The sequence below is a fragment of the Lycium ferocissimum genome, chromosome 8 (assembly GCF_029784015.1).
Source record: "Lycium ferocissimum isolate CSIRO_LF1 chromosome 8, AGI_CSIRO_Lferr_CH_V1, whole genome shotgun sequence".
NCBI classification, from domain to species: domain Eukaryota; kingdom Viridiplantae; phylum Streptophyta; class Magnoliopsida; order Solanales; family Solanaceae; genus Lycium; species Lycium ferocissimum.
The window spans coordinates 8,157,002-8,171,833 of record NC_081349.1 but is presented as its reverse complement, the minus strand read 5'-3'; the positions used below and the strand labels follow the sequence as shown (position 1 = coordinate 8,171,833).

Below are 14,832 nucleotides of genomic sequence, written 5' to 3'. Positions count from 1 at the left end.
CGAACTCCGGAACCTATGGGTGTTAGAAAGAAATTTTAAACATTTCAAATATGAGGGACAAAATTTAAAGACCACCCCAAAAGAAGGGCAATTCTGCGAATTGCCCGTTTACAAAAAGGGAAAAGACACACAATGGCCATCATAACCCTGAGTTGATCGTTCGGTCCAAAGTATTGCACAAGCGCTAGTTCAATAACCCATCCACTACAAATAAATAAATAAATAAAATCAGACTTTAAGTCGCCACAAAAGATCAAAAAATCATCACTAAAAGGTTCACTACAAAAAGTCAAAAATTCATATTGAAGCGTTCAAAAAATATCTCAAAACATGTATAATTAGTAAGTATACGTTAATTTGAGCCTTCAAGAAATATCCCAAAACGTGTATAATATGTTTATAATAATAAGGATACATTAATTATACATATATTAAGCAGAATTATTCAGCAATGATACATTTTCTAATTATACATTTATTAAACACAAATTATAAAACAATGATAGTTTAGGATACATTTGGGTGGGTTTACTAGCAAAAATTGGAGCATTTGACCCGAATATTATTTGCACCGGCAAGCACATGACTTGATGGAAACTCCAATTTCGATCTCAAAATCTTGTAAAAATGGATCAATAGAGAGCTAACAATTAACTCTACAGCTTTTCCGATCCGTAGATACATACATAAGATGGCGGGGGCGGCGTCAGCGCTGTTCCTACTGGACATCAAAGGCCGAGTGCTCGTCTGGCGTGATTACCGTGGTGACGTCACTTCCCTACAAGCTGAGCGGTTCTTCACTAAGCTCATTGAAAAAGAGGTACCTACTTTTACTCTTACTTTGAGTTAAAATTGATATATAAGTTTATAAATGGTTAAACTGTGGAATTTGAGTTCACGAGACTCGTAATTTCATAGTTTGATTTACAATTTCTTTTGATGATTTTACGTGTTTCAAATTTAAAGCTTCAAATCTAAAGCAATTTTGTGCAACTATAGGTTGAAGGACTTATATTTGATTCGTAATTATATTAAATGTGGAAACGGAAGAACATTGATACATTTGATTGAAGATTTTAGAAGTTGATGTGGTTATAAATGGCTAAAGTGTGAAATTGGAGTTGAATTTATGTGATCTTTTGACTAAATTTTGAAGCTAAATTGGATTAGATTAACTCAATTTTTTTTAATTAAATTCATATTTATTAGACTTAAATAATTAATTCTATTATATTAATCTACAATATTTATTTGGATTAGTATACCTTTAATTCAGTATAATCCGAATTTCTTGTGGATTCAAATTTAATAACACTTATTGTCCACGGTGTTATTCAGAAGTTGATGCTTTTATAAATGGCTTCAGTTTGAAATTGGAGTTAAGTTTGAGTTCAGGAGAGTGGAAATTGGCGTAAATTGATAATTTAAATTGAAATTTGCAATTTAGCTAAATAGAATGAAGAAGGTATTAGAATTTCTTTTGATTATTTCACGTGTTTGAAATTTAGAGTTTCAAATCTTAAGCAATTCTGTGCACGCATAGGTTGAAGGACTTATATTTGATTCATAATTATGTTGAACTGCTCTACTTGAAAAGAACAAATCTCATTAACTTTTTAGTACTTTTTGTTCGATGTGGATGTCTTTTTATGATCTACATTTTTGTTTATTTTCGAGGAAGTTGAGTTGTTTTGACTTAGTAGGAGCTTCATTTGATTGTTATGTGATTTGATCCGTTGCAGGGTGATCCTCAAGATCCTGTCGCATATGACGATGGTGTGACCTATATGTTTATACAGCATAACAACGTGTATCTCATGACGGCATCGAGGCAGAACTGTAATGCCGCTAGTCTCCTTCTGTTTCTACACCGTGTGGTAGATGTAAGTTACGTTGATATTTGAGGATGTGTCCTCTAACTGTGTTAATCCGAAATCAATTGCGCCCTCGGTTAGAAGAAAATGGCGGACTTCAGAGTAGGGTCAATCCATTCAACTTTTGGGCTCAATTGGACGTCATTATCTGCAATTTTTAAAGTAAAATTTACATATTATAACTATATAAAATATAATACGTCACAGTATTTTTTTTAATTAAAAATATTCTTAAAATGGAAGAAAAAATCACGGTAAAGAGATTTTTGTTTGACTCCTCAAATTGTAACACTACCGTATTAGATGGAACAGTGGGACTAATGGTTTTGTTAGTGGGAACTTGGGCAGATTTATCATTTTCTTCTTTTACCTTTCTGGCAGGTATTCAAGCATTATTTTGAAGAGTTAGAGGAGGAATCCCTTCGCGATAACTTTGTTGTAGTGGTATGAGGAATATTTCATGTCTCTTTAAGATCAAAAGTTTGATAAATAATTATAATCATATTGGCTCTTTTGGACTGAGCTGATGTTTTTTGCTTTTTGCAGTATGAGCTACTTGATGAAATGATGGACTTTGGTTATCCTCAGTATACTGAAGCAAAAATTCTCAGTGAGTTTATAAAAACTGATGCATATAGGATGGAGGTTACACAAAGGCCTCCAATGGCAGTTACAAATGCTGTGTCCTGGCGTAGTGAAGGAATACGCTACAAGAAGAATGAAGTAGGTATACATGTTTATTTAAGATAATTTTTTTTTCTTCATTGGGCTATATGGAACTTGTTCTTTCAGGTGTTTTTGGATGTCGTGGAGAGTGTTAATATACTTGTAAACAGCAACGGGCAAATAGTGAGGTCGGATGTTGTTGGTGCGCTGAAGATGAGGACATACTTGAGGTTTGCTCTTTGCATTCGATATTCTTTTTCAATTTTTACTGAACCTACCATCTGGCATGCCTCATAAGGAAAATTAATACTACTAATTTTTACCTCTGTTTGGGTTTCTTTTTCCTTTTTATCCTATCCCTTTGGTTAATTTAAGATTCCAAGAAATCCAACTGCAAGAATTTACATTCCTTAGTTAGTGTCAGATAGCATTATCAGAAACATGATTCACAAAATTGGGAATCATGCATTGCGCATTCATGTATATAGGTTATTAAAGAATTTTGACTTGCTACCTCCTTTTGTGCTAGTAATGTAAAGATTAAAGTTTCACACACAACTTGTTCCTTCTTTTCACTGAATGTAGATGTAAAGAGCTCGCCAAGTAATTTTTTTTTTCCTGAATGTCATCGATTTTTTTTTTACACGTCACACAGAATTTCGCCATCACCAATAGAATTGCTTTTTGTACAAGCTAATTTGACCATCAGAGTCTGCAAAGTGCCAAGTATAAGTTAGTTACTAAAATCTTCCTGGCAAAGTTAGGCATTTTTAGCATTTCATTGCATACCCATGTCCTAGGTGTGTGTTTGATTTTTATATGACCACCCTGGACTGGTTCTTCTTTGCTCTAACCTTACAATTAAATAAGATTACAGTAACCTAGGGGTCGGGCTCTAAGCAAGCTTCCACGTATATCTCTCTCTCTAGATAGAGAGCCCTCTACTTAGTTGGACAAGTTGACTGCTTCAATGGTCACAGAGTTGTAGATGAAGGTTAGGGGTGTCAAAGTTAGCTCATAAAAGGATAGCCCGCCATACTTGGACGGATCGGGCTGGGTATATGTTGGTTGGCGGGAAATTTTGGGCACAGCCCAAGTTAGTCCATCTAAAAGCTGTAAAGCTAGCGCATGAAAGGACTGGGAAAGGAAAAGCTGACACCTAGAATGCACTGCCCTTAGTCACATGGTGGATCATCTAGAAACAAAGGAACACAAGAAGTTCTGAAAACTAAAAGGAATCCATCATTAGCATTAAGTCTAGGTGCATTTGCTTACTGCCTTTTGGTGTAACATGGAAATTGCAAATGACCTAGGTCATTTTCATTTTTTTGCGCTCGTTAAAGATTTGTAATGTGGCTATCTCTCTTAAACTCTTCCATAGGATACCTTTACCAATTAAAAAAAAAAAAAAAAAACTTGGGCCAATTTGGGTTGCATATGTAGCCCAAATTGCTTTGAAAAAAACTTATCCAAACATAGAAAAATTTAAAAATTATCTGTGGTTTGTTTGAAATAGTCATGATAAATAAAGAAAAAGTTTTATTAGTTTGAGTTGGTAATTAAACAAACTATAAAGGAACAAACAATCGAAAAAAGCTTTTGAGTTGAGCAGGTATGACTCATTGTTTATCCCAAATTGACCGGCCTATTAACCCAAGTGAACATTTGGTGGGTTATATAGCCCAACCCATTTATTGATTCAACTTACTTTAACCTGCTCAGATGTAGCCCAACTCACTCATTTGATACCCCTAATGAAGGTAGAGAGCTGGGCAAAACTTAGCGATGAATAAATATTCAGAAGCACCCACAACAACAATCAACCTGTTGCACTTGTTGGCATGCCTCCTATCCACCCAAAGATGTCTATGGGGCACCATGTGAGGAGCTTTATAATTGACATGTCCCAATAAGCATATAGATCCAATGCTTAACTATTTTATTGGTGGTTGCACTACGTAAGGGCCGGTTTTGGCCCTCCTAGTTAATTTTTTAATTCAAACAAAGTACATTTAGAAGATAGGCACGATGTATGGCGTTGGAGGGTGGGGGGTGGGGAAAATGGAGTTTTTTCTGTTAAGCCATATTACTAGAAGCTTCTGATTAGGGAGGAGGTTAATGTACCATAGAGTTTGATTTGGATCCCAAAGGTATCAAGAAAAGCCCGTTTTTTCACTTGGCTTGCAACAATGGGGGTGATTTTGACGGCTGAGAGTTCGAGGAAGAGAAAGGTTACGTACATTAGTTGGGGCTTCATGTGTAAGGGCTCTGAAAAGATGTCAACCATCTCATACATTCTCGGGTAGCTTTGAGGTTATGGTTGGAAATTCTTGGTTGGTTTGAATCAGTTGGGTGATGCCAGACACTGAAAGAAGTCATGTCCAGTTTGAGTTGTGGTAGGTGGACGAGAAGACGTAGGTCTTGGAACGTTGCTCTACTAGCGCTTATGTGGGTTGGTTGGATGGAAAGAAATATGAGAGCTTTTGAAGGTGTGAATTTTGTACAAATGAGGAATAACCTGTTATCACTTATTTTCTTTTGGTGTACCCATGAGGTTCCTTTATGTATAGAAGATTGGGTGTCGTACGTAAAAAGAATCATATTTTCTTGTAGGTTTTCTACTTTTTGGTATACTTCTTGTGTACAGGCTTTTTTTGCCCAAACATCAATAATATTTATTAATTCATCGATATAATAATGATAATGATAATAATAAATGTGATCTAGTTGTTGGAGTGATTTGCTCTTTGCCCTTGCCTGGATTTTCAGTTTCTGTTGAGCTAGTGTGCTCTTTATTCTGCATCTATTGTAGTGTCACTATCTTATCTTCAATTTGAATATCTGGGTTTTTTTGGGGTAAAAGTTGAATGTCTGGGACTTTTTCCATGTTGATTCAGAAAACGCTTAGTTCCACTACTTGAAAGTCATGTTCATCAGTCTCCTCGAGTGAATTGGTGGTATTACCCTACTGTATATAGAGAGGCTGTTATCTGAATATGAGTCTTATTGTTTCTTTTTTGCAGTGGCATGCCTGAGTGTAAGCTTGGTCTTAACGATAGAATGTTGCTGGAAGCACAAGGGCGAACTACGAAGGGGAAGGCCATTGATCTAGATGATATCAAGTTTCATCAGTATGAAAATGTTCACTTACTTCTTCTTGTGGGATTATGATATACTGGTCTCTCCTGTCAAATAGAATGTGGGTTGGTCATTTATTTACTGCATATCGCGTTTTTCAAAGATGAAAATGCTTTACCAAATAGCGGAACCTGGGGGGTTGAGAGTTGTATAGGAATGAAGTCCTGGAAAAGGCAAACCTATCACTTTAAAAGGAATCAAGTAAAGCATACAGTTGTTGAACCAGCAAACCTATACCTCCCACACAATTTGTCAAATGATAAATCATGAAGGCTTTGATATATATCCTGACCAGTTTCAGACAGCAACCCAGTTCTCTCTCTTATTGCCCTTCTCTTTCTCTTCTACTAATTTTGCTTCTTAATTAGGTGTGTTCGCTTGGCCCGATTCGAAAATGATCGCACTATATCATTCATACCTCCAGATGGAGCTTTTGATCTTATGACCTACAGACTCGGTACTCAGGTAATTTATGAGCTTGCTGTGTCGGTAAAACTTTTAGTTCCCTTGTAGAAGTTCTTTAGCAAAATAGTTTAAATCCTTGATGGTAATTGTTCTCAGGTAAAGCCGCTCATATGGGTAGAAGCTCAAATCGAAAGGCATTCTAGGAGCCGTATGGAAATTGTTGTTAAAGCACGGAGCCAGTTCAAGGAACGAAGGTATGTGTATTAAGTATACAGTGAAAATTTCAACTAATTAGATGTATCATTTACTTTGTACTATGGATTGCATTCATTATGTTATAACAAAGTTTTCCATGTCCAGTTATGATTTTCTTCGATAATTTCAGTACTGCAACTAATGTTGAAATTGAGTTACCCGTGGCAACGGATGCTACAAATCCAAATGTCCGAACAACAATGGGATCATCTACTTATGCACCTGAAAAAGATGCACTGATCTGGAAAATAAAATCTTTTCCAGGTGGTAAGGTTAGTGTAGACTTGATCATAGTTGAAGACTTAACTCATAGTTTGACTTTTCTGTTTGTTCTCTCTTTGAGATTTGCCTATATGTATTGCCATTGCTTTTTCAGGAATATATGTTGAGAGCGGAGTTTACTCTTCCCAGTATTTCAGCAGAAGAATCAGTTCCTGAGAGAAAAGCTCCTATACGTGTGAAATTTGAAATACCTTATTTTACAGTTTCTGGCATACAGGTAAGGCCTGAAAGGCATTAGTTGTACTAAAGTTTTAGAAAGCCCTTAAAAGCATTGGTTTTACTCAGTCGTAGACTTCCAAGTCTTTTTTTCCCTTGATTTTTGTAATCTCTAGGCCCATTCTGATATCCTTGCTTGGTCTATCAGATTAAGAACCACTATTAGTCTCGGATGAGCTGTTAACTCTATGTACTTGATTGGTTCGCAGGCTGGAAAGGTTGGAGGGTAGTCAGATGGCAATAGGAATTAGAACGGGCAATTATTGTAAGGATTGACACTTCAAATGGTATTGGGAATTAGGGGTTATTGTACATCTAAAGGCATATAGGGGATAAGGAGGTGATGTGTTCAGTTCTTGCTGTAGAGGCACATTGGAAGAAACTTAGAACTGGTAGAACAGAACACAAAATGACCATTTAGTTAAACTCCTTTGAATTATTCTCCTTGCTAGTGGCTACTTTTGGTAGTGCTTGACAGAAAGCAATAAGACAAGAGAGGCAGGGCGGGGGTTCTGTGCTGGAAGAGGGGCCAATGGATAGCTGATTGTTATCTCTTGATGTGCAGTAGCTGCATATACTAAAGTCTAATTACCCATGGGCGAACATGGTCCATTTTTCTGATACAGGTATAAGCTGTAATACTGCAATTAACCAGCTTAATAACTATAAGCGATTTAAGTGGAGACGAGTTTGTAAGATATGGGTCCAACAGTACTGACTAATATGTGGATCCAGTTAGGCACTCAGAGTCCCCCACATGCCTTCATAAAGAACAGGAAGTAGCAATCTCCAGGGATCGAACTTTTCTTCAGATCTAATTTGGCTCTGCTGTTTGTTGATCACATTGTCATCCATAGTATATCTTGCCTTCTATGACTCTTCTCCTTTGTTCAGTGTTGGGAGAGTTTCTTTTATATGGGAACTTAAGTATATTTTTGTTTTTATCTGTTCTTTAAGCTGATACAGCTTGTTCTTAACATTGTAACAATATGGATTGTTCAATGCATGTCAGGTTCGCTACTTGAAGATTATTGAGAAAAGTGGCTATCAGGCTCTGCCGTGGGTGAGATATATTACTATGGCTGGTGAATATGAGTTAAGACTAATATAAGGTCAAGCGCAGATGTTGTTTCCAGCCAATTGAGTTTGTTAGAAGGCCTCAGATAACTCACAAGTTCTAAAATTTTGAGCTGCTGCGCAAAAAGAAACTGCTCGTTCATACTGGATGTTAAGCAAAATATTTTCTGGTGCCGGTTTTGTCGTTTATTGTATTTGACTCTTACATGTGATGGTGTTCATTTTCTTGTATCATAAACTTTTGACGATTAGTCTCATATCAAATATTTCTTGAAGGCATATTCCCTACTTCCTACTGCTTGTATGGCTCCGTCATTTTGTGCCATTATTCATGTTAGCTCTGTGTTTTTAGCATTGGATAAAACAATTGATGTTAACAACATTGGCCTTTATTGTGATAGATAATGGTGGGAATTTCATTTTTATATTTCAAGGTCTTTGAAAGATGATAACATTTGCTTATAGAAAGTCGTTGAGTTGCTTTATTTATAACTGTAGAAATTTGAAGAAAAAATAGACTGATTTGTGAAATTTTCTGGATGATCATTTCATTGCAATGCTATGCCTATATATACATCACTATTGAATAAAAATAAAAGAATAATAAATGATCCTATACAATATTTGTCTAAATTCTATTGGTTGTTCCATAACAAACTTTGGAATGGAATCTTTCCATCACTATCTACTTGTGCTTGTTGATCAAGTTTATTTGATCGTGTGGAGTATGTCATTTTGTCAACTTTGGATGGTTGTGATGATTTCAGTAACTTGGGCTGATCTTTATTCCTAGTAGAACATACAAATTTGGGCTAGAAATGTGTATTCGTAATGGGCCCACGTTTGTTTCTCTTCAGCTGAAACCCAAATCTCCCAATCATCACCAACGGCCCAATATACTCAATATAAACAATTGAGTCAAGTTTTAGGACATACACCTTGTTCATCTTCTAGATGTTTTTCAACCAAACTTTGAACTCCTTCTATACCTTCACCGTATGCTTTCTGATCAGTGTGTATAGGGTGAGAATGGAGATGGTGATTCTTATGATTCTCAACACCCCCTCGCAAGTTGGAGGGGAAAGGAAAAACTCCCAACTTAGAGAGAATGAAGTGATGGGAAGGTCCAGATAAGGATTTAGTGAAGATATCAGCGAGTTGAGAGGAAGAGGGTACAAAATTGAGAGAGATTAGGCCGGAGAGGAACTGTTGGCGGACGAAGTGGTAGTCCAATTCAACATGCTTCGTCCTCGTGAAAAACGGGATTTTGGGCTATGTGCAATGCAGCTAAGCTATCAGAGTGAAGCGGAATGGGTAAAGGCGGAGGTACTGATAGATCTGCAAGAATCCGGTTGAGCCAAGTAAGTTCGGCGACAATGCGGCGCATGGAACGGTATTCTGCCTCGGCGGACGAAAGTGAAACGGAGACCTGTTTCTTGGACTTCCATGAAATAGGGGATCCTTCCAAACTGATGTAAAACTCGCTAATCGACCGTCGAGAATCCACACTCGCAGAAGGCTAAAAAGGATAAACATTCATCTGCTCGCATGAATAACCCTTGACCCGAATCCAACCTCAAATATCGGAGAACACGCAAAGCAACATTAAAGTGTAGAACTTTAAGGGATTGGATGAATTGAGACAAGTGTTGAACAACAAACTAAGATCCGGTCGCGTATGGGCAAGGTAGTTTAATTTACCAATCAATCTTCTGTAAATTGTAGAATCCGTTAATAACTCTCCTTGTTCTGCAGATAACTTGATTGTGGGATCTAAAGGAGATGATACTGCCTTCAAATGCTCACAATTGAACTCAGACAATAGTTCAAGAGTGAACTTTCTTTGGTTTACAATCAGACCATATGGTTCTCGAGCAATCTCAAGACCAAGAAAATAATGTAAGTCCCCAAATCCTTGATTTGAAATTCTTGATGTAGAAAAGCTTTGATTCTTGTTAAAATTATGTCATCCACATAAACACCTAAAATTGAAATTGATCCTTCTGAATTTTTGAAAAAGAGAGAATAGTCATTGAGTGATGATGAATATCCTTTGAAATGCAAGGTTGTTGCAAGCCTTGCATACCATTGTCTAGATGCCTGCCTCAGGCCATAAAGTGATTTTCTAAGTCCGCAAACTTGATTAGGATGAGTAGAAACCATTCCTGGAGGCAATCTCATGTAAACTTCTCCTTGCAAATCTCCATGCAAGAAGGCATTGTTTACATCAAGTTGAGATACCCTCCATCCTTTCTTCACTGCTATTGCTAGTATGCACCTAATAGTTGTCATCTTGACAACAGGAGAATAGGTCTCAGTAAAATCAATTCCCTCTCTTTGTACATCTCCTCTAACCACTAATCTAGCCTTCAATCTTTCAATTGAACCATCTGATCTTTGCCTAACCTTAAACACCCATTTGCAGGGTAAAACCCTTCTACTAGGTGGCAAATAAACCATTTCCATGTGTTATTTGTTTCTAAGGCCTCAATTTCTGTTGACATAGCCTTTTGCCATCCTGGATTCATGTTAGCTTAAGCAAAATTTGTTGGTTCAGTGATAGAGGAAATAGAAGTGAGTAAATGTTGATTAGAAAGAGACAATGCGGTAAAAGGGTAAGTAGGAGCTGTTAGATCAGTAGCAAAAGAACTAGAGTCTAGATCAGTTAGATAAACTGAATTGCAGTGATAGTCATCTAAGTAAGCAGGCCGTCTGTAGAACCTCTCTGGTCTTCCTGAAGCAGGTGAAGCTGGTAAATTCTGGGGATCATGCATAGGTTCTACATCATTAGGAAAAGGTTGATCAACATTAGGTGGCAAAGGATCAATGGCAGGTGGTGAAGGTGCTTTAGTAGGTTCAGGAAAGTCATTTAAAGGGTGAATTGGTTGATCAGGAGTTGTGGACTGCAGAAGAGGAATAAAGACGAGTAATATATCATTTTCAGTGATAGGATTGGTTTGTTTGAGTGAAGTAGTTGACTCAGGCGTAGAAAAAGGATAAGAGTGTTCATGGAATTGGACATCTCTTGATACAAATATCCTTCTAGATTTCAAATCCATGACCTTATAACCTTTCTTTCCATGTGGATAGCCTAGGAAAACACATGGTAAAGCTCAAGGTTCAAATGTGGCTTTGTGTTGTGTAGGAGTGGACACATAGCATAGGCAACCAAAACTTCTAAGGTAAGAATAATTGGGAGGATGACCAAAAAACACTTATAGGGTGTTTTTCCTTTGAGGGGAGAAAAGGGAAATCTGTTTATTAGAAAAGTAGAAGTAAGAACACACTCTCCCCAATAGCAAAGGGGTAATTTAGATTGATGCAATAGGCCCTTGATGTTTCTAGTAAGTGTCTATGCTTCCTCTCAACGATTCTTTTTTGTTGAGGGGTTGCAACATAAGAAGTTTGATGCACAATACCCTGAGAAGCGAAAAATTCATAGCTCCCCCCCCCCCCCCTTCTAATTCAGCATTATCAGATCTTATGCACTTGATTTTAGCCCCAGATTGTCTTTCTATCATAGCCATGAAATATTTTAACATAGAAAAAGCATTGCTCTTAGTGCTTAGGAGATAAGTCCAAGTAGCCCTACTAAAATCATCTACAATGGTCAAAAAATATTTGTAACCATTATAGGTGGAAGTTTTATATGGCCCCCAAGTGTCAATATGAATTAGTTCAAATATGCTTTTAGTCTTAATGGAACTGATAGGAAAAGGTAACTTTGTTTGCCTTGCTAATGGACAGATTTGACAGGGACAATCAACATATTGAGAAGAAGAAATGAAACTAAACTTTTTCAGTGAATTGAAAGGCACGTGTCCCAATCTAATGTGCCACAAATGCACATCAAATTGAGAGCTTACTGAAATACATTGACTTAGAGAAACACTAGGTTTAAAGAAACGCTTGGGCTGATTGATGTTAGAGGACAGTAGATAAACTCCATCTCTTGCTTCACCAAGAACCAGAGGGGTCTTCACTGAAGGGTCCTGCATAAAACATAGAGAAAAAGAAAAACTTAGAATACATGAAAGTTGCTTGCAGAATTTGTGGACAGAAATTAGGTTTATTCTGAAAGAAGGAACCAGAAGAACATTTTTCAATACTAAATCTAGAATAAGAGTCATAGTCCCTGCATGTGTCACCTTGACCCTAAAAGAGTTAGGTAATTTAATAAACACATGTGAAATCAAAGGTGTTAGAGTAGTGAAAAAATTAGGGTGAAAGGACATATGTTCTGAAGCCCCTGAATCTGTTATCCAAGAACTAGAATTGACAAGTGAAAGATAGGCTACTGGATTACTGAATATGTTACCAGCACACTCTACCACATTAGCATGCACATCTGATGATACATCTTGAGTGATTCTTTGCATGTTTTGGAAAATTTGCATCATTTGATCATGTAAGATACGGGTGCTCTAAGTGACTTGTTGACTAGTTCCTGAAATAGCTGCATTGCTCCTCATAACTTGTGACTTGGTGTTCTGAGTGAATTTAAAATCAGCTAGAAAACCAATGATTCTGTAACACTTATCCACAGTGTGACCTGGTTCCTTACAGTTTGAGCAAACAAGATTTTTCTTACCCTTGAAATCAATAGCATATGATTTATGTCCCATAGGGTAGTTTTGAGTAGCAAGGAAGGAACTAGAGTTTCCAGGGTAGTTAGCGTTCATGTAATTTTCCCTTTGTTTCTCATCTTGCATTAAAAGGGAGTATGCAAGATTCACACTAGGAAGTGGTGACATCATTCGAATATTGCTTCTACATGGTGCATACACATCATTCAACCCCATGAGAAATTGGACCAGCCTTTCATATTCAAAGTGATTTGTTCATTTTGTCATTTCCTCCACAGTTGCAAGCACAAGAACAAGTCACTTTGGTATACAAAGTGTCAAGTTCATCCCAGATCTTGTTCATTTTTGTGTAGTAACCTACAGTATCATATGACCCTTGGACTAAATCTGCAAGTTGTTTCTGCAGGTGATAAAGCATAGCACCATTTGGTTGTCCAAATCTATCTTCAAGGTCCTTCCACAGATCCTTAGCTGATTTGGAGTAGATAACACTTCCTGCTATTTTTTTTAAGAGAGAATTCAGCAGCCAGGAAGTGACCAGGTCATTGCATCTACTCCACAATTTGAACTCAGCTGAATCAGATCTAGGTATAGGAGAAAAAGATTCAATGTAACTGAGCTTGTTTTTGGCAGAGAGTGCAATGAGAACTGATCTTCTCCAAGCACCATATCCAGATCCATCAAAAGGTGTTAGCACAAGTGTCATCCGAGGTGAATCTGATGGATGTAGAAAGTAAGGACTAGTTTGGTCCAAAGCAACAGAACTTCCATTTCCAGTGTTTGTCTCAGATCCAGTGGTTTCTGGTGTAATAGCCATGAGAATGAAGTGAAATGAGGTTTAGGAGATAGTGTGAGAAGAAGAAAATTAGGGTGAAAAGATCAGCGGTTTTTTAGAATGCTCTGATACCATGTAGAAATTTGAAGAAAAAATAGACTGATTTGTGAAATTTTCCGGATGACCATTTCATTGCAATGCTATGCTATATATACATCACTATTGAATAAAAATAAAAGAATAATAAATGATCCTATACCATATTTGTCTAAATTCTATTGGTTGTTCCATAATAAACTTTGGAATGAAATCTTTCCATCACTATCTAGGTGTGCTTGTTGATCAAGTTTATTTGATCGTGTGGTGTATGTCATTTTGTCAACTTTGGATGGTTGTGATGATTTCAGTGACTTGGGCTGATCTTTCTTCCTTGTAGAACATACAGACTTGGGCCAGAAATGTGTATTTGTAATGGGCCCAAGTTTATTTCTCTTCAACTGAAACCCAAATCTCCCAATGTATCACCAACGACCCAATATACATAATTAAGTTGAGTCAAGTTTTAGGACATACACCTTGTTCATCTTCTAGATGTTTTTCAATCAAACTTTGAACTCCTTCATTACCTTCATCGTATGCTTTCTGATTAGTGTGTATAGGGTGAGAATGCAGATGGTGATTCTCCTGATTCTCAACAATAACAGTTTGGATCCCATCATGAATCACGAACCATTGCTTTCAATACATTGAATGGTTGGTAATTATGATCATGGTTGTATCGGATGAAAGGAAGGCATCAGTATAATCAAATGTATGGAAGAAATAACACACAAGGGACACTAACTTAAAAAAGAAAAAAACCTAAAAATGGAAGCATAAAGTCATAGATCAAATAAAAAGGGATTGAAAGAGCACCGTATTGGCTTATCCCACGAGTAGGGGGTGTACATAGGTCGAATTGGCACAGAGTTTTCAAATACCAAATCAAATGAATTATGCTTTTAAATTTATAAATCAAATCAAACCAACAGAGTTGGTTTTTTTTCCTGTAAAGTCTTCATACAAAACATATGACTTGTGCTTCAAATATTTCTTTAGTCCTAGTAAAATACAACTATCTAGGTGCTTCTTAAGAAGATAACAAAAAATGTGAGATGAGTATGACATTATACTAAAATAATCAACCAAAAAGATAATGAAATCATATTAACATAAATATTGCCAATTAATAAGTCATAATAAGAATGATCATAATCTAAAAGTACTGATCATAATCTAAAAGTACTAAGGCCTTCAATCAAGTTTTGGTTACTTTTGTTTTAAATGAAAAAAAAAAATCGACAGTACAATACAATGTGGCCAACTCATGCAATATCATGTTCATGATTACGGTGTTTCCCTTAACAATTATACTATAATCTCTTTATTCTAAATTTATATGTCTAGGAAGCATAGATGCTAGCAAAGTTTGGGATCAAATATTATAATAACCCAATTTTTAAATAAGGGTTTATTTGGTAATTTTAGCTAAAAGGAATTAAAAAGAAAAGAAATTAGC

General features: G+C 36.6%; 2 protein-coding genes across 2 annotated transcripts; one reads left to right on the top strand and one right to left on the bottom strand.

The window, feature by feature from the left end:
* Nucleotides 1–537: 537 nt before the first annotated feature.
* Nucleotides 538–8,201, top strand: LOC132067166 (AP-1 complex subunit mu-2-like). The gene is made up of 11 exons (XM_059460315.1): nt 538–820; nt 1,743–1,883; nt 2,256–2,318; nt 2,421–2,597; nt 2,667–2,770; nt 5,564–5,671; nt 6,047–6,143; nt 6,240–6,337; nt 6,469–6,610; nt 6,715–6,837; nt 7,849–8,201. The coding sequence occupies exons 1-11, from the start codon at nt 692–694 to the stop codon at nt 7,945–7,947; spliced, it is 1,281 nt and encodes a 426-aa protein (XP_059316298.1). The 5' UTR covers nt 538–691; the 3' UTR covers nt 7,948–8,201.
* A 4,539-nt stretch (nt 8,202–12,740) lies between these two features.
* On the bottom strand, nt 12,741–13,316 carry LOC132065993 (uncharacterized). Its single transcript, XM_059459402.1, has one exon. The coding sequence runs from the start codon at nt 13,314–13,316 to the stop codon at nt 12,741–12,743; it is 576 nt and encodes a 191-aa protein (XP_059315385.1).
* Nucleotides 13,317–14,832: the final 1,516 nt, after the last annotated feature.

Bases quoted from the DNA above. Each gene is read 5' to 3' on its own strand.
- LOC132067166 (XM_059460315.1), top strand. From the start codon at position 692: ATGGCGGGGGCGGCGTCAGCGCTGTTCCTACTGGACATCAAAGGCCGA. The intron at 1,884-2,255 runs GTAAGTTACGTT...CCTTTCTGGCAG, and splicing joins TTCTACACCGTGTGGTAGAT to GTATTCAAGCATTATTTTGA. The intron at 2,598-2,666 runs GTAGGTATACAT...TTGTTCTTTCAG, and splicing joins TACGCTACAAGAAGAATGAA to GTGTTTTTGGATGTCGTGGA.
- LOC132065993 (XM_059459402.1), bottom strand. From the start codon at position 13,316: ATGGCTATTACACCAGAAACCACTGGATCTGAGACAAACACTGGAAAT.